The 23394-nt window shown below is 43.3% G+C and overlaps 1 protein-coding gene across 3 annotated transcripts in view; it reads left to right on the top strand.

The window, feature by feature from the left end:
- Positions 1-23394, top strand: part of ACOT7 (acyl-CoA thioesterase 7) — a 169592-nt gene that overhangs the window by 73136 nt on the left and 73062 nt on the right. For all 3 annotated transcript variants that reach the window (XM_072608715.1, XM_072608714.1, XM_072608716.1), the window contains exons 5-6: positions 5017-5131; positions 11841-11927. In XM_072608715.1, coding sequence (XP_072464816.1) covers positions 5017-5131; positions 11841-11927 — 202 coding nt within the window. The remainder of the gene's footprint in view (positions 1-5016; positions 5132-11840; positions 11928-23394) is intronic.

Raw genomic sequence — 23394 nt, 5'->3', positions numbered from 1 at the left:
ACTCCAGGTCTGGATCAAAGATCAGTGTGAAACAAGTTGAATACTTTTTCCTGGTACCTTTCCTGCCCCTTACATTAAATCAATCATACAACTTGTGATACATGTACTTTTTTAGCTGCCAATTATTTTTTTAAGGCTTAAAAATATGGAAATCCCTACTATCCTTCATGATTTCATATTTAAAGCTGAAAAGGAGCTTCACAAGATCTAGCCTAGCCCCCTTATTTTACATTCCAAGGAATCTGAGACTCAGAGTTGTTGAATACCCCAGGTCCCAGAGTGGCAGAGGAGGGATGCAGACCCAGATGGATGTCCCGCCTTGTGGATGGGGCATCTCCCAAAGGAGCTCCTTGGGCAGAATGTACTCAGCCTTGTGAGGAGATTCCTCAGAACCCCTTTCAGAACATCAAGGAGGATAGGGAAGGAGAAGAGGAGGGGATGTGGGTGAGCCCTTGGATTGGGCCCAGAGCCAGTGCTCTTGGGGGATGTGACAGGCCACGTTTCCATCATCCCCCACCCTCCCTTCTTCTAGTAATTAGCATCTTCCTCCTACTGCACAGAGGAGCAAAGAGAAGCTTTTTTACACTTATTGTTTAGTGGGATTTGATAAGACATAAATATCAACTTTGCCCTTTTTAGAGAAGTGTATTTTAAACCATCCCTCTGATTGTAAGTGGGGAAAGCTCCAGATGGAAAAGAAGACTTAGATCTGGAAACTTATTCTTTTGTTACTATTTATTGAACTCCCCTACACCTGTGAAGTCTTGGGTAGAACCTTCAGGTGCATTTGAAACATGTCATTTTTAAACAGGCAAACACCTGAATAAGCCAGTATTCTGAGGAGGCCATGAGAGAAATTGTTTCCTTTAGCTTTAGTACTGATCAATACTGTCTTCCTTTTTGCTTGCATACAGGACTGCTGGCACCTTAAATTAAAACAGCCCGATGCGTCTCTTGTTTATTTAGAAATGTATTTTTCCCCCTGCTTCTCTCTCCTTGAAGACTGACAAAGTCTTAGCCTGTATGATGACATTCATAGAATGTCAGATCTAGAAGGAACCTTAGCGATCATCCAAGTCCTCATTTTACAAGGAGGAAAGTAAAACCTAAGGAGAGTGAGTCACCAGCCAAAACTAGGAAGTGAAAGAAATCCAGGCGCTCACTCCTAAATCTGGCACCACTCCCTCCATGCTTTGGGAATTTTTCTTTCCCATTTGGCTAAGGAACAGTCCCCACTTCAGGGGTTGATGTTATAGTTGGCTGGGAGAAGGTAATATAAATCACAGGGAGAGGGGTTGGATCAGGTAGTCAATACACATTTATCAAATCCCCGCTGTGGGGTGTATGGGGTGTTTCAGGAGGACTAGCACCTCAGGTGTAAGGGTTGTTCATCCACCTTTGGTGTCCACCTTCACTCCACCTTACCTTTGGCTCCAAGAAGCTGTGTGGCATGCACAGCAGTCACACCTTAGCCTAAACCAGGCTGAAGCTCAGATGAGTTAGTGTCAGTGAGTTAGGGGGATGTCAACTCCAAACATGATGGAATAGGCAGATGAAAAAATGAGTTCCACCAGCCACGAAGGTGACTGAAGGAGGTGACGTGGAGTGCTTCAAGGCTGGTCAGGTATCAAAGATGCCCAGGCCATCTACTGCTTCTGGGGCCATCACCGGTTGTCCTGACGTTTGTTGTGACTCTGGGAGAGAGAGTCAGTTAGTTGACACTTTGGCTAACTGCCTCACTTAAATCCTATTCCTGCATCACCCCATGATGTCATTTGTACTCTTTGAAAATGAAAGACAAACAACAGCAAACATTTATTGGTATACCAGGCACTGGGCTGGGGATATTAAGAAAGACTGCCTTTAATAAAAATAACAATCCCTGCCCTCAGGGAGATCACAGTCTAATGGGGAAGACAACATGTAAATAGTTTGTGTGCAGCTAAACTATGTACAGGGTAAATTGGAAATAATCAACAGAGGGGAAGGACAAGAATCAAGGGGGATAGGTCATGGCTTCCTGTAGAAGGTGGGATGTTAGCTGGGACTTGAAGGAGGTCAAGGAATCCAGGAGACAGAGATGAGGAGGGAGAATATTCCAGGCATGAGTGACAGCCGGTGAAAAATACCTGGAGCTGGGAGATACAGGAACCACAGCAGGGAGGTCAGCGTCTCTGGGGCGAAGAATATGTGGAGAAGGGTATAAGGTATAAGAAGAATGGAAAGGTAGGGGAGTTCCAGGTCGGAAGGATTTTGAATGTCAAGCAGAGGATTTCATATTTGATCGTTTAGAATAGAAGAACTTGCGGTTTTTTAAAATTAAAAAAAATTTCAAACATTTATTTAGTATTTTATTTTTCCCCAGTTACATGTATTAACAATTTTTAACATTTGTTTTTAAAAGTTTTTCCAAATTCTCCCCCTTCGTCCTTCTCCACCCTGCCCCCCCATTGAGAAGGCAAGCAGTTTGATATAGGTTATACATATGTATACTTTGGTTTTTTAAAAAAAATTTTCTGAAAATAAGTTTGAGATGAGGGTTATTGACATTTCAGATAGATTTCCTGAATTGTTTTCTACCCCACATCTCCTTAGTTTGACCCTAAGTAGAGTTAGTGCAGCTCGGCAACTCAGTAGTTAAAAATATTTGTTTTTTTGATTTGACCTATAATTTTCAAGACACCTTAGAGTACTTTATATATCCTGGGTATTCTTTGTATTGGGGTATAAAAATTAGTTAAAGGAATGGGGCATGTTTAGCTTGGAAAAGACTTAAGAGTCCTGAGGTTGGGTTGATGTGGTGTCAGGCATATGCAGCTGTTGTGGGGACGAGGAAGTAGACTTGTTCTTGGCTCCTGAGATAGAACCAGGAGCAATGAGGTGACAGAGACAAATTTAGGATTGATGCTAGGGGTGGAATAGTGTGGTAACTGGCTCCTGTTCTGGAGTGGAGAGTGGAGACCCATTTGTCAGGGCTGGTATGGTAAGGCTTCCTTTCTAGTATGGGCTGGTCTAGATGGCCACCACAGCTCTTTCCCAGGGTCTGTGATCTTGTATAATGATTCCAGTGAAGCAGATTTCCAGAAGTAGTGGCCTACTGGAGACAGGATTAGGCTCACTTGGAGTCAGGAAGATTTTGGTACCTATTTTATGACCCTCTCTGAGCCTCAGCTTCCATATCTATAAAATGGAGATGATTATAGAGCCTTCCTCAGAAAGTTGTTTTGTGAGCCTTAAAGCACCGTATGAATAGCAGCTGTTGTTATTCTCATGTGACTGTGGAAAGGAGAAGTTTCTGAGGATGCTCATAAGACTGATTTTTTTTGTCCTCCCTTTTTGAGGAATGTTGATTTTTTTCTTCTCCTAAACAGATATTTCAAGGGAAGCTTTCAGTTTAGTCATCAGTTTTCCTAGGTGAACACGGCATAAATTCTGCTCTCACAGCAGTAACCTTTTGACTGTGGAACATTATTGAAACAATTGGTTTAGTTGACTGATGGAGGAAAAAGTTTAGTTGTCCATTGTAACTTAAAATACTCACTCTTGTGGCTTTTCTCCTTTGGAGCCCCTCAGCTTCTGCCTTACTCTTCTTTAGAGAGTGTTCTCAAACTCAAGAAATGGATAATTAACCACAAAATTGGTGCTCATTCACTGTGAAAACAAAAAACAAAACTCAGAACAAAAGAGCTTATAAGAACCCCCCATCAGCAGGAAAACGGAGATTGCAGGCTTTTCAGTCGAAGTCTCAAAAGCCCCCTGGAATGCATTCTCCCTTGCTGCAAGACTCCGATTGGGGCAGGTTGGGTCTGTGGAACTAAGGCAGGCATCTCAGTCAGAGTAATCCCGGTTTATGGTGGGGTTATGTGGTACAGCTGTGATGCTGGCAGAATAGCGTGGGAAGGGAAATGGAGGGTTCCCAGGGACTGAGAGCTGAGTGAGGGGAATCCTGAGCGGAAATGAAGGCAGGCAAATGGTTCTTGGGCCTGAGATTCTCCTGCTTCTCTGCACTGTATCCTTTGCCTAGATGACGGAATGGGCAGCCTTCACAGAGCGATGCTGGGAATGCACTCACACGCTGCAGAGATGGGGCATCTTCCTCCGCGCCCTTCCTTTGCTCCCAGCCTTCTCTGTAGTGACTTGATACAGCTGCTGCCATCTTCCTATAGTGCTGATGGTTTCTTTAAAAAAAATTATTTTAAATAACTAGTACAACAAACATAAAATAAGAAAAAGGAACATCGTGAATCTAAATATAGAATAAGGAAAAGCTTGTCACGCGCACAGCGGAGCCCAGGACAGGCCTCACAGCGCAGCCGTGACTTATGTCAGGAAGCCTCCGCCTGAAAGGCTGTGCATCACGCTGAAAGTTGTCCGCTTCTTCTTTGCTTCCATGATGATGGTTTCTTCCACTTGCATCCCGTAAACTGGGAAGACAGACAACTTTAAAAGCTTTATTTGTGACAAAAATTAAAATATTTAAAAGGGGAGAAAATAAGCAAAGAAAATGAAATGTTTGGTAGCCCCCAAGAGAGAAGGCTTGGGTCAGAAGAGTAAATGGAGTCAGGTGCCTGTGAGTCAGGGGGGATGGGAGCTTCTTGCAGGAGGTGGAATTGGAATATCAAGGGGAGAGAAGGACGCGACTTTTCAGCATGGCCAACGAAAAGATTTGTAGAGATGTGTTGGGGGGTGCGTTGTAAACAAAGAGAGGATTGTGTGTATGCTGGCTTTCAGAGAAAGGAAGCAAAGCATCAGTAGCTGAACTGATGTACTCTCAGACTTCAGTTTGAATGAGAAAATGTTACTCACTGTAGATTTTAACTTCTTGGTTCAGAAACTCCTGGGTGACCCATTCGTCTAGCCTCAGAAAGGCCACCTTAGCTGCCTCTTTCCTCTTCCTCCTCACCTGGTGAGTGGGACCAAAGACTCTGAGCAGCCAAGAGACTTTGTGGCCTTTTCCAGGAAGGGCCCCAAGGGCAGTTGCAGACTGTGACTTGTGTGTCTTGTGGTTTTCCTCAGTACACCCGAAAGGAACAAGAAGAGGAAGGCAGAAAGAGATATGAAGCTCAAAAGCTGGAACGTATGGAAACCAAGTGGAAGAATGGGGAGATGATGCAACCTTCTATTAACCCAGGTAACAGCCCGCAGCTTGTCACAGTCATTACTTTAGATGCTGCTAATCGAGTTCTTTGTAGAAGTAGCCATTTATTAAATTAATTGTCTTGGGTTAGGCCATCTGTATCACTTCCCTGCCTGCTCTAGGGGCTAAGAAGGAGCACTCCTTGGTGTCATTCCATCTGCACCCTGTTAAACCTCTGCCAGTGTCGGATGAAGACCTGGAGCCTCCCCCAGCATCTCAATAAAGAGTATTAACTTCACAAGCTGTCGCAGGAAGGATTCGATGAAAGATTGCCAGGGCCAGGCCACGGAGATGTTGGTCAGCAGCTATCCAGTGCTTACAGGGGCACAGCATGGAATTATGGAAGATTGTGCTAGATGACCAAGCACAGCTATGGTCCCAGCTTTCTGAAAGTTTACAGTTAAATAAGAGAAATAAACCTTAGAAAGAAGAAAGTTTGTAAGGATCTGATTGCAAGAAAATTCTTGCACCTTCCCTGTTAGTTAAGTTAGAGTTTGGTTTCTTTTCCCTTTGTTGCCTCTCCTTTCCAGTTTTTCTTTGGCCAGGCCCAAATTTACAAAGGAACCAGCCACAGGACTTGATATTTCCTCTAGAAATCCCTTCTGTTTTTTACATAGTAACCACTTATATTCCGTAAATGGTTCCACATCATCGGTTACACATATTTCTTCTTAGTATTTCATTCTTTGTGTCCAGGTGTGGCCTTGAAAAGCAAACCAAGTATATCCAAAACCAAGTGTAATGAGTAGATTAATTTGGAGTGGCTATTCATATTACAGAAGGCCTCTGTATTTTATGAAATGGATACGTATCTCAAGTTTCTTTTAAATGGGAGACTTCCTGATAATGAGTGTTCACACGATCATTGGCTTTTGAGGAATGGTATATTTTTTTCAAAACAAGATTAGCTAAGTAGAATTGGAGTTTATCTGTGTCCTTGCCCAAATTTTGACTTATGTGGCTTTCTCTGACAGGACTATTACTTATTTTGTATTTTGCCTGATTTTTGGGTAAGACAGACATTCTCCAGATTTCTTGGTCTGAAGGTAAGGTTGTTGGCCTACACAAACCTTTCTTCCCTCATCACCAAACCCTGCTATCATGCTCCAAGGTCAGAAAACAGCCTCAATGGTAATTGAAAGGGTCTGTTGATGCCAGTGAGGTATGACCAGGTGGGTTTTTTTCCCCATTAGATGTGTATAGATACTCCATTCATTAGAGAAAGAGTGATGTAGACCAGAGAGAGGAGCAGGCTCACAGGCCTGAGCTTGTCTCAGCTCTTATTCTACTTACTATGTGTACCATGGGCAAGGCACTTGGCCTCTCAAGTGGCAGTTCTCTAAGACTGAATTTCTGAGGAGGCACAATTTACATTGGAGAAGGGGCTCCTCATAGGGAGTTCTCTATACCACTGAAGTCATGGATCTGGTCCTTAACATTCCTAAGTGGATTATTAATTTTGATCAGAAACAGAAGTGTAGACCTTGTCACATGATGAATGATGGTGCTGTAGAGCACACCTTGAGAAGCATGAGGCTGGCTCTGGCTGGGTATTAGTTATTCTGGGGAGCCAAATTTGCTCATTGTATCAATCTGTTTGCATTCTTTCCTATTTTTATTACACTTTTCCATACTCTAAGAAAAATATTTATAGTAATCTAAACTTTAGTATTTTTTCTCAGTGGTGCCTGATTGTAAACAGGGTACATAAGATTTTTTTTTTTTAAAATTAGCAAGGACTTATTTTCTCCCCCTCCCTCCTCCTCCATTTAAAAACAAACAAACCCTTGTAACAAATATGTATAGCTAAGCAAAACAAATTCCCACGTCAACCATGTCCAAAAATATGTTCATAAGATTCCTTAACAGATTCTGTTGTTATATTCTTTGTCACTCAGAGGTGACATTTTGGTTTTTGAGATATTTAGATGAATTTCCTGTCATAATTCTTACCGTTCTGTGATCTAGAAGGAATCCATCTTTCACATTTTTACTTTTAGATATTTTTCTTAAAGAAATTATGTTTTTCCTTTGTTTTGTGTATTTTGTTTGGTTTCTGATTTTCTTTCCCGAGAAGGATGAGGTTGGAGAGGAACCAACATGTGTAGAGCTGGGTAATACCTGTAATTGGGTCTCTAGAGACATAGCCTTAAGGGCCGCCATCTGACTGGCATAAGCCAGAAACCTTTGTTTCTTGGCATAGGTTGGGTGAGTTGGATGTGTCTTCATTGATGTGGAACTACGGCTTGACCGGGGAGGAAGGGAGTTGGAGAGTAGAGAGAATGTATGTGCTGTGTAAATACTTAGTGAATCTTGAAAGTAAAATTTAAAAAAATTGTTGGGGTCAGTGATGATATCTGACAATCTTAATAAAAGTGATTTTACTTTGGGGGGTGGTCAAGAGATGCAAAGTGTTAAATGCCTTTTCAGTTTCATGCAGCACATTTGATTGAGCATGCAGGGCACCAAAAAGACTGTCCTATCACCTTTACCCTCCAAGATCTGCTGGCCTATGAGGTGCTGAAAGGACATTTTGATGCTTAAAGCCTATGCAGTGTCATCATCCAGTGTACTTCCTCCATTGATGCAGATTGCGATCTGTTTATAACTTAAAGTAAAGTCTTTAAGAGCCCCTGTAGAATCTGAAAGCTGTGTCTGTGACTGTTGGTAACAAGCCATCTACCGAGTTAGTTAAGACAGTCCTTGGAGCCCTGATCAGTCTGTCTCCAGGTCTGTCCTCCAAGCCTTTGTAGCCTAGTGGGGGTAAGACACTGCCATGGGGCGCTGAGCAGGAGAGAAGCCTGGATCCACCTCCATTCTACAGAGATACCCTAAAACATGCCTGATCTTTACTTTGTATCAGACACATTTAGGAACATGGCTTCTGCACCTAGAATATAAAAGTGCATTAAGAGAATGCAGTAGTAGTTCAAAATGACATAATATTTAATATATTTCTTTTTAAAAATTATTTTTTCATCTTTCTAATGCACTTTCTTCTCTACCCTGCCCCTAAAACCCTTCCTGAATTTGTAAGTCCCTTCAAATTTGGAGGACAGAGCATAATCTCAAATCTTTGTGGCATGGTTACCTAGCATCATATCGGCAAAGGACAAGCTAGTTTTTGAGGCCCCTTTACAGACAGCCTGAAAGGTCTTTAAGAAACAACTGACCTTATTTCTTCTCCATTCTGCCTTAGTCACAAGGGAAAAAATGCCGTTACCTTGAGAGTTTGGGGGAATCTCAGTCTTCTCGGCTGTAAATGTGATGGTCTGATTAAATACTTGTTTTGAGCATTTTGGAGTTCACATAAAGTCTATTCTCTGTGTGAGCAATAGGATGAAAAATGAATTGGTTTTTATCGTAGTGATTTTGTTATGTTAAAATGTGCATGATAAAATGTTAGCATATTGATTGTTCCCTTGAGAGTTCAGACCTGCTCCAGCCACTACTGTGCTGCTCATGAGAAGTCATTACCAGCTAGTGTGTGCTGGAGAGATTTCAGGGGGCCCTTTAATCTGTCAGCCCCCCACTGAACTAAGTAAGCTCGTCCTATTAGTAACTGGCCTATTTTCTAACTAGCTTGGAGGAGAAAGCTTGGATTAACCTGCCTGCCCCATTGTTAGGGCTTACCCGGGAAGGCTGTATTTCTTTCTGAAATCCTTCCTAATCGAATTCCAGTGCTTTTCTTTGGCCTTGGCTTTTTGTCAGTGTAAATGCCTTCCATGTGCTGGAGAACTGTTCTAAATTAGCCTTGGCATTTCTAGCCTCCCTTCTATTGACTCCTTTACTTGTTCTCCTCATTAGCCCATGTAATTCTCCTTCTCCTGGATTGTGCTTCTTTAGGGGCAGAGACTCCAAAGATGAGACACCACTTGGGAGAAGGCCAGGTCATGTGGCCAGGCAATAGTGGAATGAGGGCAGAAGACCAGGTTCAAATTTAGCCACTGACACTTGTCACCTATGTGACAAGTCGGGCACCTCTCTTAGCTGTCAAGTGAAGGAGATGATGGAGATCCCTTTCAGCTCTACTTCTGTCACCTTAGGACTTAGTTTAGTGATCTCAGTTTCCTTCAGAAACAGAAAACACAGAACATGTTTCTTCTCCACCCCTTTTCTAATTTTCATAGGGTAGGTGAGGTCAGTGCCTGGTGGCTATGGAAGGAGGTCAGCTGCACTCCTCTGGGAGAGCCCACTGTCAGTGGCTCTATATTTCTTCACTTTAAAACTTGGGAGTCTCTGAATAGAACACCTGACTAATTTATAAGAGAAGAAACTGAAATGGCCTGGGTTTGGCTTAAATGTTAATTAACTCCTTTAAAAAGAGCAGTGGTGACACATCTAACTGGCTAGGGAATAGCATTTCAGATTACCTTTCTTTTGATTAAATGGGTTCTGATGAAATAAGGCTTTAGCAGTTTTAGAACCTCAGCTGAGTGGTTTTTTAAAAAAATCCTTTTTCAAATGAAATAGGTTCATAAGATTTTTTTTTCTCAAGATGTTGCTCTCTGGGTTGATCAAACACTTGTTAGAATAAGCCAGAGCAGTAGATCTGGAGAACGTGGCACTGCAAAATGAGTGTTCTTTGAGGGTTGTTTGAACAGAGCACCAAGCAGATGGTAGCGTTTGTTGGTTTCAATGCCTTTTCTGTTTTCTATCCGCCTGCTTCGCAGATAGACAGACTAAAGGTAAGAGTCCTCTTGGAGAGGTGTCGATGTCATGGTGTGCAGAAATGCTGTGTGGATGGAGTGTGTGTGTGTGTGTGTGTGTGTGTGTGTGTGTGTGTATGTATGTGTCTATCTGTTTGTGTGAGAGAGAGAGCCCATCAGGCTGCCTTCCCCTGTGTTCCCGGACCAGGTGACTGGCCCTCTTTAGGCTTCAGTGACAGGTGATAGCATGGCACTCTGGTGTATAGACTTTAAGCTGCTGTTAAATGTGCTTGGATTGTTTTGGGGGGGGGGCAGGGGGAAACCAAGAATGTTTAAGTTGTCAAATGATAAAACTGAAGCATGAAATACAAGAAGGAGAGAGAAGAGATTAAAGCCAGGCACATCCATAGCACAGAAGCCTCCTCTGTCTTTTGGGAGTCTTTGATGGCTGTTGGAGAAGTTTCTTGTAGGCCCCTCACTTGTTGCTTGTTGATGCCTCCCACCTAGGAGATCCCAATCCCAAGCTTCTGAGGATCAGAGCTTGGGAGCTCTGAAGGCCACAGTGTGGGCTTGTTTTTTGGAGGCCACACTTCTCTTTCCCTGAGCTTTAGCATGCTCTAGCAGCAACAGCACACTCACCTAAGAGTCCCAGCTGAATGTGCTGATGGTGCCAAATCACTGTCCTACAAGGCCTTGTTAGAGCACTCTGATCCCTTAACATTCTGGTCAAAACTCAAGGAAAATGCCAAGTAAACGATGACTACAAAGCAGGGGAAAGTCAACAGGGCCGAGGTTAGGTGGTGGGAACGATGTCTCAGGCCATTCTCAGGCTTCTGTGACCAACAGGGAAAATCAAAATGGTTCTTTTAAAGTGCTGAGCCCCATTTACTCAACTGCACCATGAACCGGAGCCCCACTAGGGCTGGGAAGGTGTAGCATTGCTTCATGATTCTCAGGACTTGTGGAGAGTAGAGGTTTTCTCCAGTAGCGCTGTCAACTTCTGCTTAGATTTTAATCCTAAGGTCCTTTAAAGCTCTGAAGTTTGAAAATAAATGTGATTCCCTGAAGTTTTAGAATAAGCAGATAAGGTCCCCATTCCCCTGTGGTCCATGTGGAGCATTTATTCTGCTTAGTGAGTTGGCAAGACCCTTTCACAGTTTTGAAGTTACTCTGAGGGCCACATAACACGAAGCCTTGCTGGTTATACTGGATTGCTTGGTGTCCACATTGTCTACTGGATGAGTCAGAACATGACTGTCTTGATGCAGGATCTCATTTCAGCTGAACTGCAGCCCTGCTTTCTTGCATCTAACAACTGTCAGACAAGCTTCAGTCTGCATTTTTAAAAAGTTGCATGGTTGGTAGTTGTAGCAGCCCCCTAGCCACATAGTTATCTCTGTAGACTGTGGTGGTGGTGAGCTCCACAGTACTGAGCACATCCCCAGCCAGAGGACTCAGAGAGTACCATTCATTTCCATTTGAGTCAGCTTCCTGATGGCTAGACTGGTTTTATCTGAATGGTTTCTGCAGGTATTTCCTTAGCACCATTTGGAGCTTTAAGCCATTTGCCCTGCTTCTGGAGAGTTAAATCTCTTGGAACAGCCTGTTAGGAACAGAAATGACCTAGAGGAAGGAGATACTCTGTGGGAACTGTGAACCCCACATCAGCCTAGCCAGGAAGACAAGGCCAAGGAGGGTGACCACATCTCATCAGTGCGTGCCCATTATTTTAGGGAAGCCAAGGCCCTGGTGCTTGGCTGGTCTCAGCAAAGGCCAACGCTGGTCTTACTGTTAACTACCAATTGCTTCCCTCCCTCATTTTCTGTATTTCACTTCCAGGGGTCTCATCCCTTCTTCAAAAATCCCAAAGCCTGTTTTGAGACCATACTTTTCCATACAGAAATATATGGAATAACTGCAGCCTACTCTCTTCAATGACACCCAGAGGTTCCCACTCAGTATTGTCAGGGTGTTGGAGGCTTCTATTCATTTGGTTTAAACTCCTCAGGGAAGAGCGTCCCGTGAGCTAATCATGATCTCTTTATTCATTCCAGAGCCGTATACTGTCAGCTACAGCCAGTCCACCTTGATACACCTAGTGGGACCATCGGATTGTACTCTCCACGGCTTTGTGCACGGAGGTATGGAAATGGCTGCTGCTGCTGTTTTTCCATTCTGTTGTTTCTTGGTAATATCCCTCAGGAAACTGTACTGCAGTGTGACCCAATTTAGGCTCTTGTGTTTAATGAAGTATAAATTCAAACTTTAAGAGGTTGCATAATAAATGACTGAAATGCTGTTGGTTCCTGGCTTTACAAATTGGAAATTAAAGTCGGATGGATGAATGCATCACAATGTACCTTTAAATGCCTTTTATCGATTTGGCTGCCCAGTTTCTTGTTTACTGTTGGCCAGGGCCAAGGTTTCAAAGGCTTATGCTAAGAGTAACATTTCAAAAGCTGAAAAGTGGGACAGCTCATGGAAATAGATTAAGCACTCTCAACTTGCTTGCCAGGACTGAGCAGAAGGCAGAGCAGCCTAGATGGTAAAAATTAACCTCTTCGAAGAAGGGTCTAGAATTGGGTCTGCTTATCACTGGCTGTGCGGTGTTGTGTGGTAAGCATATTGACCAGCAGGGTTTTGATATCTCAGCTCTTCACTGAAGAGCCTTGCAGCACTGCAGTCCTCCCAGATGGTCGTAGGGCCCTGTTTACCCGCTACCACAACTGTGATCTGTGTGTGCTACAGTGAGCAGGGACATTCATGTTTGGTCCTCTCCATGATGAGAGAGAGTATGCAGCCACTTGATGCTGATTTGCCACGGAAATGGATGCTTGAGTCTTTTGGAATGCAGGTCCCTGATGAGGGACCTCTTGTCTGTGACTGTTTCTGATATTTAAATGGAAACTTCCATGCTAGAGTAAGTCTCTTATTGTACCTAGTATTTGGAAGTTTTCACCTCAATACAGCCTTTCTTTCATTGCCTTCTTTGATCCAAGGGCCTTTCTGGCCTCCGGGCTGCCTAGCAGTGGAGAGGCGGCCAGGACATCCAGGGACTAAGAGGCTTCAAGCCCTTTAAAGTTTCACCCAGGTATAGAACTGTTCAGAATTTGCTACAGAAATCTAAGAGCATGATCGGTGATGCATTCACTGAGTCTCAGTGGCCACAAGCACATTTTACCCGTGTTTGTTTTGGAAGTATATACGCAGCAGCTTTATAATGCATCATTGGCCTCTATTATCATCAAGGTTTTGTGCCTGCAATTTCTGAAAGTGTGCCCAATAATTTTTACCAAACCCACTCATCTACTCTGGTATCCAGGCGCTCACCAGGAGCTAGTGAATGAAATGAATACCATATTGAGAATCATTGAAAGCTGTGATTTTCTTGTATTTTCCTATAAAGAGCTGTCAACAAATGCAGGATCTAAAATAATTTGTATCAAGACTTTTATAGAACTGTAATTCACTAGATGCCATTTCCAGAAAAAAATCAAGTGAAATGGTTCTTAATTCAGCCTTTATTCATAAATTCTGTGCTACTTACCTTTGCTTCAGAAACCCCTGACCGTAATCTGTGAATTTGATGAGAGACTTGTTTATGTCTAACCTGGGGGGTGGCTGACAAAGGCTGCAGAGATGTGGTGCCCAGGGCTGAGTCTGTGGACCTGGCGATCAGAGATTAATAAGTCCAGTGGCTCCTATGAACTAAACAAGGAGGAGTTCAGGAGCCCTTTCTTGGGGCCCTGCCCAGTTCCAGGTCAGAGGTACAAAAGATAGATTCACGTGAGTGCCTCTACAGGACTCCCAGGTTAGTGGTTTCAGAAAATGTCTCTAAGGAAACTTTGGGAGTATGCCCCATGCTCCTCTTCTTATACCCACTTTGTGTATGCTAGTCTCCTGGCTCTGTGGGAGCAGAAGGAAAAGTGAGTTTCAGGGTCTCTCCATTCTGAAAATACCCAGGCCAGAGGTCTGTGCCCTGACTCTGTGCTGCTCCATTGTTCTAGTCCCCAGGCTGTCTGAGATTCCTGGCAAAGATGACAACTTTTCCTTCTCTCTTGCATCACTCTGGGTTGAGTCTGAGGGTTAGCCATCGGGGAACATCTCCAAATGATCAGATCCATGCAGCAGCCATTTGGATTAGAATGCTTACCTTTGGTTTTCCATTGTGCCTCAGTACTCAAGTGATGTGTGATTGTGTCAGTGTGGACGCTGTAGATGGTGGTGACAGACTGCAGCCTCTGGGAGCCTTGGAGAGTTGCTGGGGCCCCTGACTAAGCCAGGCTGTTTCTTGGATGATGAAGATGCAATCAGGGTTCAGCTGTATCTTTGTAGTCTTTCTCTATCTCACCAGTGAGTTGTATTTAATGCCATCATGTGCTTCCCCCCCACTCTCTCATGGGACACTCCCATGGGATCTTTGAGATCCCAGGGCCCCCTTCCATACCAGGGAACCATCAGAGGAGGACTCAGATGCGTTTTATTTCAAATTTTCTATATTAGCAAAAAAGATTCCAAGTTTTCCTTGATGTAAGTTAATGGGTTTTTCTACGTCTATGATGGAGACATTTCAATCTAAAACTAAAGCGGTGAGTGGGACTTTACTTGATCCATTCCCTGAAATATTTCCCCTCCCCCTTCTTGCTGCTAAGAAGCTTTAAGATGCCCTGTCTCTGCTGAGATTAGTTTCCATTTGGCACCAAAGAGCTCCTCTCCCCATTTTCGTGAGCACGTGTTCTTTTGTGTGCTGGGTTCATGCTGGTATCCCAGCACAAGGGGGGAGCAGTTCTGGAAAGGCAATCTGAGTCACTCACTCTGCTCTGTCGGTGGCAAGAGTGCTAGCCAAAACATTCATTTGGAAACACACGTTGACTTGCTCCCTGAGCCACATAGAGACTGACGAGAGCAAGATGTGGGGTGGACCCTCACCTCAGGGGGAGCCTATTCCACGTGAAGTCTTCACTTTGAAATCTTTCAGTGCCTGTAGATCCTGCTCTCTTGACAGTGGAAACATCTGGTATAAGAAATACTTTCAGTGGGAACCAGAAGTACTAGGGCCCCATGAGAAAATGTTTCTTCCCCTTCTTAAAGTACTGCGTGTTTCCCAGTGGTAGCATCTCTGTTATCTTCCCAGGAGGAGAGCTTAAGTAAGCAACCTTCTGGATCCTCTGTGCTGCTAGGGGTCGTGGGGAGGGGGGGGCGTGTTTGAGAATTTGGTTGCTGTGGTTACCCTTTATTATCTAGCCGTTATCCTCTTTTAATTACACCGTAAAAGACCCTTTGGGAAAGGAGTATTAAAAAAACCCTTTAGGTGTGAATTTAAATGACAATAGCAGTTTTGATTTTAAAAAAAGGGTCTGGGTCCCTGAGCTCCATGCCTGTGACCCGTCTACAATTGTATTATCTTCCTAGCACTCTATTCTGGTCTAGGTGCTTTTTTCCAGGTCTCTGGTTCTCTCTATGCCTTTCCCAGCTTCTCTTTTTCCTTTACATTTAACTGAATTACAGTGTGCTTCCATTTAAGCTTAGTGGTCAGGGAGGCTTGTACAGTCCACCCTTGGAAGGGGAATGTTTAGAATTCTTTGATTCTTCCTTCTCCAAGTATGGCATACTCACTGAGCCAGGAGATAGAAAATCAGGTGGGGGCACACATAATGGGGTTAGAAAGGGGAGCTTGGGGCACTGGTTGGTTGGTTGTTGGGCAGTAAACAGCATGTCAACTGTTCCTCAGCTCTTTCTGAAGTCACGCTGGCTCTCAGGTAGATGACCATCTTCCAGGTGAAGGATCAGTGTATTAAGGAAGACTCTAGCAAGAATTTTGCCAGCAATAACTGAGAGACCCCGCTGTGATTGTCACAGGACAATCTATTCCCTTTACCTTTACAGAGATGGACAATGGAGGCATCCTTGAACTCCTGGGGGATAACCTCCTCTTGCCATATAACCTGAAAAATTTCAGTCAGTTTTTGTATGAACAACAGTCCCCCTACCTTGTAAATGTCAGCTGGAATAGAATCAGCACCAAGTGCTTTGCCACATGAAAGGAGCCTAATGGCCCTCAAAACCTCTTCTTCAGTTGGAAGTTCAACTAAGGAGGGATTGACTTCAACTTGAGGTAAATGGCCAATGGTCTCAGCATTGATTGATGTTGGTCTGCTGAGAACACTATGGAAGTGTTCAGCCCATCTCTGTAGGATCATGTCCTTATCACTAATCACTGTGGTTCCATCAGCACTGAATAGTTGTGATACAGCATAGGTTTTTGGTCCATAAATAGCTTTCAGGGAATCATAAAAGTGCTTTGGATTGTTACTATCAGCATAAAATTGGATTTCATCTGCCTTCTTACTGAGCCAGGAATCCTGCATCTCTCTAACCTTTGCTTGTACTTTGCTTTTGATGGAATTAAATGCTGCCTTCTTAGAGGTGGATGAACTATCCTGCTGGTAAATTCTGTGGAATTCTCGTTTTTCATTTAGCAGCTTCTGAATTTCCCCTTCATTTTCATCAAACCAGTCTTGGTGTCTGCGCGTGTTCTGACTCAGATGAGCAAATGCAGTGCTGTTCACCAAATCTCTGAAAGCTGCCCACTTCTTTTCTGCTCCAGTGTTGCCAACTGTGTGTTGGCTCAACTTTTCCTCCAAGGTAGCAACAAACTATTCATGCTCAGAGACACTGATTCTTCTGGGTAGTCATTTTGCCTTGGGGGCGGCACTTTTGATGAATGTGAATATTTAGCTTGGAAAGTCCAGCACTCTGCACCACACTTTGCCTTTGTCACTCTCCCATCTTGTCTGTCTCTTCTCCTTACAATCACATAATCTGTTAGATGCCAGTGTTGCTGTGAGGGTGCATCCATGAAGTTTTATTGTGTTTAGGTAAACAGAAAACAGTGTTGCTGATGAGAAGGTCATGCGATGCCCAAGTTCTTCAGCAGTAAATGACCATTGCTATTGCTTTTTCCAACTCCATTCCTCCCTAGGACTCCCTGCTGAGTCTGGTAGTCTGAACCTACCCTAGAATTATAAGCTTGTCCGCTTTTGTCCACTAGAGGGAACACAAATTGCCCCTCCATTTTCCCAAAGTTTCCTTGGAGAAATTTTCTGAGACCATTTTCCTGGGAGTCCTTTGTGGGCACTCATGTGACTCTGTAACTCTGACTCTGAATTGGGCTAGTTTGAATTCAGGTGCTCAAGACGGGGCTCTTAAAGCCCTCTTTGTTTAGCTCATGGGAGCCATTGGGCTTACTAATCTCTGATTGCCAAGTCCGCAGACTCATGCCTGAGCACCACATGTCTGCAGGCTTTTTAAGCCACCCTCCACTTTAGACATAAACAGATCTCTCAGGATCAGGGATAAGTCACTATGTCAGGCCTTTAGCAGGAATGGGAATAAGGAATACTTTATTTTGTTTATAGCTTGGTAGCATTTTGGAACTGATTTTCCTGAAAAGAAATTCTATTTCCAAAAAAAAAAATTGAGCAAATAACATTTCAGGAATATATCTTAAATATATCCTCTTCCTACTTAGGACGGGTGATTGGGAAAAGAAATTGAGGTCCCCAGATCCATTTTGGAGGTGATATTTGTTTATCTTGAATGGGTGCTGGAGAATCCTCCCCTTCCCCTGCCACCCGCAAACCGAATGTGTATGATGATGCATACTGGGATAGGCTTTTTGGCAGGCGTTTAGGTGGGTGATTTTGTGCTACTGATCGGTTGGCTATGACCTAAGCTGTTGGCAGCTTTTCACAATTTGAATGATAAGAAATCTGGTAGGTTGCTTGAACAGATGCGTTCACAGTACTTACAGTTGTATAATGGGATGTGCATGGCATCCAGTTACATCTGTAGGGAATGGTGAGTGTGAAGTCAGTCTGTTTAACAGAGCAGTCTTTGCTCAGGCTCTAGAAAAGGCCACCATTAGCCTCCTAGATAGAATCTTTTTGAGTGGGACCAGGACTATGTTTCCTGAGTTCTAGATCTGTGAGAGAGAGAAACAGAGAGAGAGAGAGAGAGACAGAGAGAGAGAGAGAGAGAGAGAGAGAGAGAGAGAGAGAGAGAGAGAGAGAGAGAGAGACAGAGAGATTATCTACAACTGAAGAATTGCCTTAGCCCTAGGCGGGAGCTCTGGTGAGTTTTCTTCCAAAATGACATGATGACAGTGATTGTTGATTATCCCTGGAGGCAAATTTCTACATTTCAGAAATTGAGTTGCCAGGATTCAGTTGTTTTCTACCTTTTGCAGTCTTCTGTCTACAAACATATCTATCAGAGATGACCTTTCTCCCTTCCACCTTTCCTGTCAAGCTCCTCCACCTTAAGAGAAGGGTTGGTTGTATTTTGGGTCAGTGGATTCCCAGAGTTAACTGTGATGATCCAACAGAACCCATAGGTTATGTGGGTTAACTTTCTTCTGGAAAAGAATAATGGGTTAGTTAGTGATAGTAGTAAAGCCTCTTATAAGTCAGGTTTAATGGCCTACTGTTTGTCCCTGTTGATGTGAGTGCAGAATAGAGAATACAAGTCCTGTTGGGAGCAGCGATAAGGAATTTGTTTTTCTTTCACTAACTAGTAAAATTTGGCCACGAGCTGGGACAAGACTGCCTGGGTTTATTGTCTAAACTTGATACCATAGAGAGGAATCCATACACACAAATGTGCAGAAAGAGGAACCCAAGTCTGTCATGGAAAGGAGACACATTTGGCACTGTCATTATTCCCGAGCCTGGCCAGGATGAAATCTGGGAAGGGCAATGTTTCCACAGAAGTCTACCGTATTCAAAAGAAAAGAAACGTGGGATCGAAGCACTGCTCAGGAAGGTATGCTCAGAGCTAGAGGAGAGATGCCTGATGGTGCATTTGGCTGCAGGTCAATGGAGAGAAAGACAAATCATTTTGATATTGGCGAACACTACAGTTTACCTGAAAAGAAAAAGGAAATATCTGTGGTATATAGGAAAAGATCACAATTCTGGCAGAAACATCTTATAAGTAGTGATGGGGGACTTGAGTTATCTGGACGGCTGCTGAAACTCCAAGCCAAAGCAGAGTAGCTAAGAACTTCTTTACTTGCCTTACTCATCATTTCATCCTTCAAAAGGCAGAAGGTACCAACAAAGGGAAATTTGTTCTGGGTGTAATTCAGACCTGCACAACTTGACAAAAAGCAGGGGCCAAAATTAAAAAAGACTAAACTTCTTCAGGCAGCAGATAGGTTAGACTATAGACAGACTGACAACAATTGGTTGCTACAGGTCACATGACAAGCAGGAGCGTGTACAGTGGCAACCCTACATTTTTTGAGAACTGCCTGGAATCCTTTGGCAGGCTGCATGTGGCAAGGGGGCCGTATGTTGTGCAGGCCTAGTCTGGAGAACTCTGGGTTTAATGGTCACTCCTTGAGTTAATGATGGCACAGGCTATATACAGATTTTGAGAAAGCCCATTTAAAGGGTTTAGAGGAAATATCAGTTGGATACCATGGACCAAAATGCTATTGAAATGGAAAATGTGATCCACAGTTTAGGACATCCTGAAGGGCTCGTGAGTGGAAAAAGTTTAAAAAGCCCTGCTTTAGAGGGATCAGATTGTCAGGAATGACATTCTGAAGACCCAGAAGAAAGTAGTTACAACACGGAGGAAAAATGGGAATTATGTGAAGAGACAAGTGTGGATGCACAAGAAACTTAAATGATGTAGATGCAGAAGCCAGGGACTTCTGAAAGAGGCTGAATATAAAAGTGTCACAGTCTTACCAAAAAAAATGTCAGGAATGCCCAAGCTAAGGATAGGCTGAGGATGACAAGAGAGGTAAAGCACAACCAAAGGGGTTTTGTTAGCTTTGTTGGAGAGGAAAAGAAGGATCAGAGAAGGGATGGGACCTTCATGATCATCACTGATGACAGCAAGAAGGTAGAGCTTCTCATTTCTAATTTTGCTTTCATTTTTGTCTGCAATTGGAAAATATAGAACAAAAATGACTCAGATAAATTTGTACCCAAGATAATTAAGAAACTAGTAAGAGAGCACTAAGATGAATCTCAGTCACCTGATCCAAGTGGAAGGATATCCTTGGATACTACAAGAACTGACGAATGTGACATCTGAGACACTGTCAATGATATTTGAAAGATGGAAAATGAGAGAGGTGTCCCAAGACTGGTAAGGGCAGATGCTGTCCCAATTTTTAAAAGACAGATGAGAAGAAGAAAGAGAAGAAGAAGAAGAAGCAGGGGGAGGAGAAGGAAAAGAGAACAAAGAGTATAAACTATAGGCCAATGTTTTTTACTTCAGTTTTTGGGAAAATCCTAGAATGGTTCATTAAGGAGATGCCTGGCAAACATCTGGAAAGGAAGCAGTGATGGCTTCATCAACTACAGGCTGTGCCAGGCTCAGCTGGTTTCCTTATTCTGATAGCATTACTAAGCTAGTGGATGAGGGAAACACCATCAACATCATCTCCTTAGGTTTTTGGCAGAGCTTTTGCTCTAGTAACTCATATTGTTCCTATGGAGAAGATGAAGATCATATACAATAAGATGGATTCAGACCTTGTTGAGTGTCTGGATTCAAAGAGATTTGATATCAGTGTGGCAGAAGGTCTCCAGTGGAGTATCCCAGGGATCTGTGCCTTGACTATTTTTATCAATGACTTGGGTAATAGCATAGATAATCTGTTCATCATATCTGCAGAGGTGTCAATGCTAGGAGGTATAGCTAATAGTCAGAATGGTCAGATCCAAAAAGATCCTGAGAGGCTACTAGTTGGGTCCACAGACAATGGCTGAGGCTAGTTGTTATGTTCATCAAATCTGCAGATGACACAGTACACATTGAATTATAGTCAGTAACCAAAAAAAAGATGATGACAGGCTAGAGTATTAGGCTAAATGTAATAAAATGAAATTTAATAGGGATAAATGAGAAATCTTATACTTGGGTACCAATAATCTATGGGTAAATGGCAGTTATGAAGGAACTCTATGGGATTTAGTGGTCCGTGAGGTCAGAATAAGCCAGCAGTGGGACATGTGGACCAAAAAACCTATAATGTGAAATTGGGAAGCATTTGGGGAGGTCTAGCATTCAACAATAGGGAGAGTATCATCCTACTGACCTTTGCCCTTGTCAGAAGCTATCCTCTCATGGAGCTTGTGTTCAGTTCTGGCTACCACAGTTTAAGGACATTCGTAAGCTGAGACTATCCAAAAGTGGGCAGCCAGGAATGGTGATGGGCCATGAGGCTAGGTCCTATGAGAATTGGTTGAACAGCTGGGAACATTTAGCCAAAGACTCAGGAGAATAGTGTGTGAAGGACTGTCATGTGGAGGGAAGATGAAACCTATTCTTTTTGTCCCCAGATGGCAGAACCAGGAGCAGTAGGTGGAAAGACGTTTGTTTAGGCTCAAGGTTAGCAGAAACTTCCTAACAATTTGAGCTGTCCAAAAGTGGAATGTACTGCATCAGGAGGGGGTGGGTTTCCTCTCTTTAAAGGGCCTCACGCAGAGGCTTGTTGGACATGTTATAGTGAAGATGCCTTTGGTGTAGGGGTTGGACGAGGTGGCTTTTCCAGCTCAAATTCTGGAATTCTTATTATGAGCAGTTTGGGCCTATTTATAAGGTCCCTTCTAGCTTTGATTTTATTCGTTAGTTTGTTTGCTTCAGTTTCCTCTATTAGACCCCTAGAGAATTTTTCCTGACTGTCCCTGTGGAGGAAGGTTGGCTAACACTACCTGGGTGATGATTTCTTATGATTATAAAACACCTGGATATCAGAAGTGTTAGCTCTAGACATTTAGCTCACAGTGTAATTGTCCACTTATATATGATTGGTGTTCATTTGCTCCCCAAGGAAGAACTCTGGGTCTAACCACAATGCCTGTTTCTCTTTGGCCACTCTTGGATCCTTCTCCATGGTTCTCTCTCCTCCCAGCTAAAAGGCTGGTATGTTTCCATTGCTAGGGGACAATCTTTCCTTCTTGAATTCTAGGTCATGCGGTCAATTTAGAAAGCCTTCCACTGTTGATGCTTGACCCTGAAAACTTTCTTCTGGGGTGCCGTATGTAGGATCTCTTCTGTATCATTCATTAGGGTTTCCTTCCCAATTGGCCAATTTCCTTAGTGACACAAGGTTTAGATACCTTGTAATGTTCTCATTTACCATGATGAATGAAGGAATGAATAGTATGTGCAGAGTAACATGGCTTCCTGTCTCCCTGTCCCACCCTCCACCTTGTCATAAAAACACTATCAAACACCATCAAAAGTTTGGCATACTTACTTGGAAAATGTACCGTTTGTTATGTTGTTTCCAACTAGCAGCAGCAATCCATGAACAGCACGTTTTTTATAACTTGAAAAATGCTTTTTTTAAACACAGAACAACAAAATTAGCTAAATCTTATTTCAGACCTCAGGATAATCCAGGCAAGTTTGAAACAAATGAAGTATTTTAGCCAAAACATCAGTATATGAAATTGTCTTTTAAAAGACTCTTACCTGGTCAAAGTCACAGGATTTCAGACTTCACGAAGGAACCTTCTGAATACCTCTAAATGGTGATTGCTTTCCAGGCAGCTCTGACCCATGGTTGTGCAGCCTCTGCTTGAGGGCCTCCAGTGAGTGGGACCCCCTCTCCCCGCCTCTTCAGACTGCTCCTTCTACGTGGGACAGCTCTAGTTGTTAGCCAGGTCATCCTCACAGCAACCCCCCACCCCTAGGCAGGATGCTGTTTCATCCACTGGTCCTCCTAGTGCTGCACCCATGGACCCAAGAAAACAAGTCTAGCCTGTCTTCCTTGTATAGGGATCAGGATAAAGCAGTCCTGCCCCCCACTTCCAAGTCATCATTGTCTTAGGGCTAACCACCTGCAGTTCCTTCAAATGCTCTGGGTCATGTGCAGTGAGGACTTAGAAATGTGTCTAATTGGTGCCTTTTGTATTTCCAACATAGTCCTTTCCCATCTCCAATGAACTTTGCCTTGTGATGGAGAAAAATAATGTGAGTAAAAACATCTGATTTGATTGACAAACATACACAACATCTTGTGCTAGCAGCCCCCTTACATCTCTGTGCCACAAGGGATACGATATGGGTTTATTACCTTATTTCTAGAATCTTTATTGTTTTTTTCCTTTATTCAGAATTGAGACATCCTTTTAGTCACCCTTTCCTTTACACCGTCGTAGTCATTGTGCATATTGATCTCTGGGTTCTGCTTGTTTGTCCGTGCACCAGTTCGTACACGTCTTTTCACATGTCTCTGAATTCCTCACATTTCATTTTCACCTGCACAGGAATATTCCTGCAGTTCAGTGACAGCTAATACTTACTGTGTGAAAGAGAACCCTTCTGCAAGAAGGCTCTCCTGATTCCCTCCTCGTAGCTCTAGTGCTCTGCTTCATAATTGAACTTATTTTCTACAAGTCCTGTCCCCTGGTGGAATGTAAACTCTTTCAAGCAGGGAGTGTTCCTTTTTCTTGAGCATTGTATCCCCAGTGCCTAGTACAGTGCCTGGCTCAGAGGAGGTATGTTGTGGATGCCTGTTGGTTGATTGACTCTCCACAACACTGCCCACATATGATAGTTAGTTACAGTCTTTTTTTC

This window comes from Notamacropus eugenii, chromosome 5 (genome assembly GCF_028372415.1).
Source record: "Notamacropus eugenii isolate mMacEug1 chromosome 5, mMacEug1.pri_v2, whole genome shotgun sequence".
NCBI classification, from domain to species: Eukaryota; Metazoa; Chordata; class Mammalia; order Diprotodontia; family Macropodidae; genus Notamacropus; species Notamacropus eugenii.
This window is presented reverse-complemented; position numbering and strand designations above follow the sequence as displayed.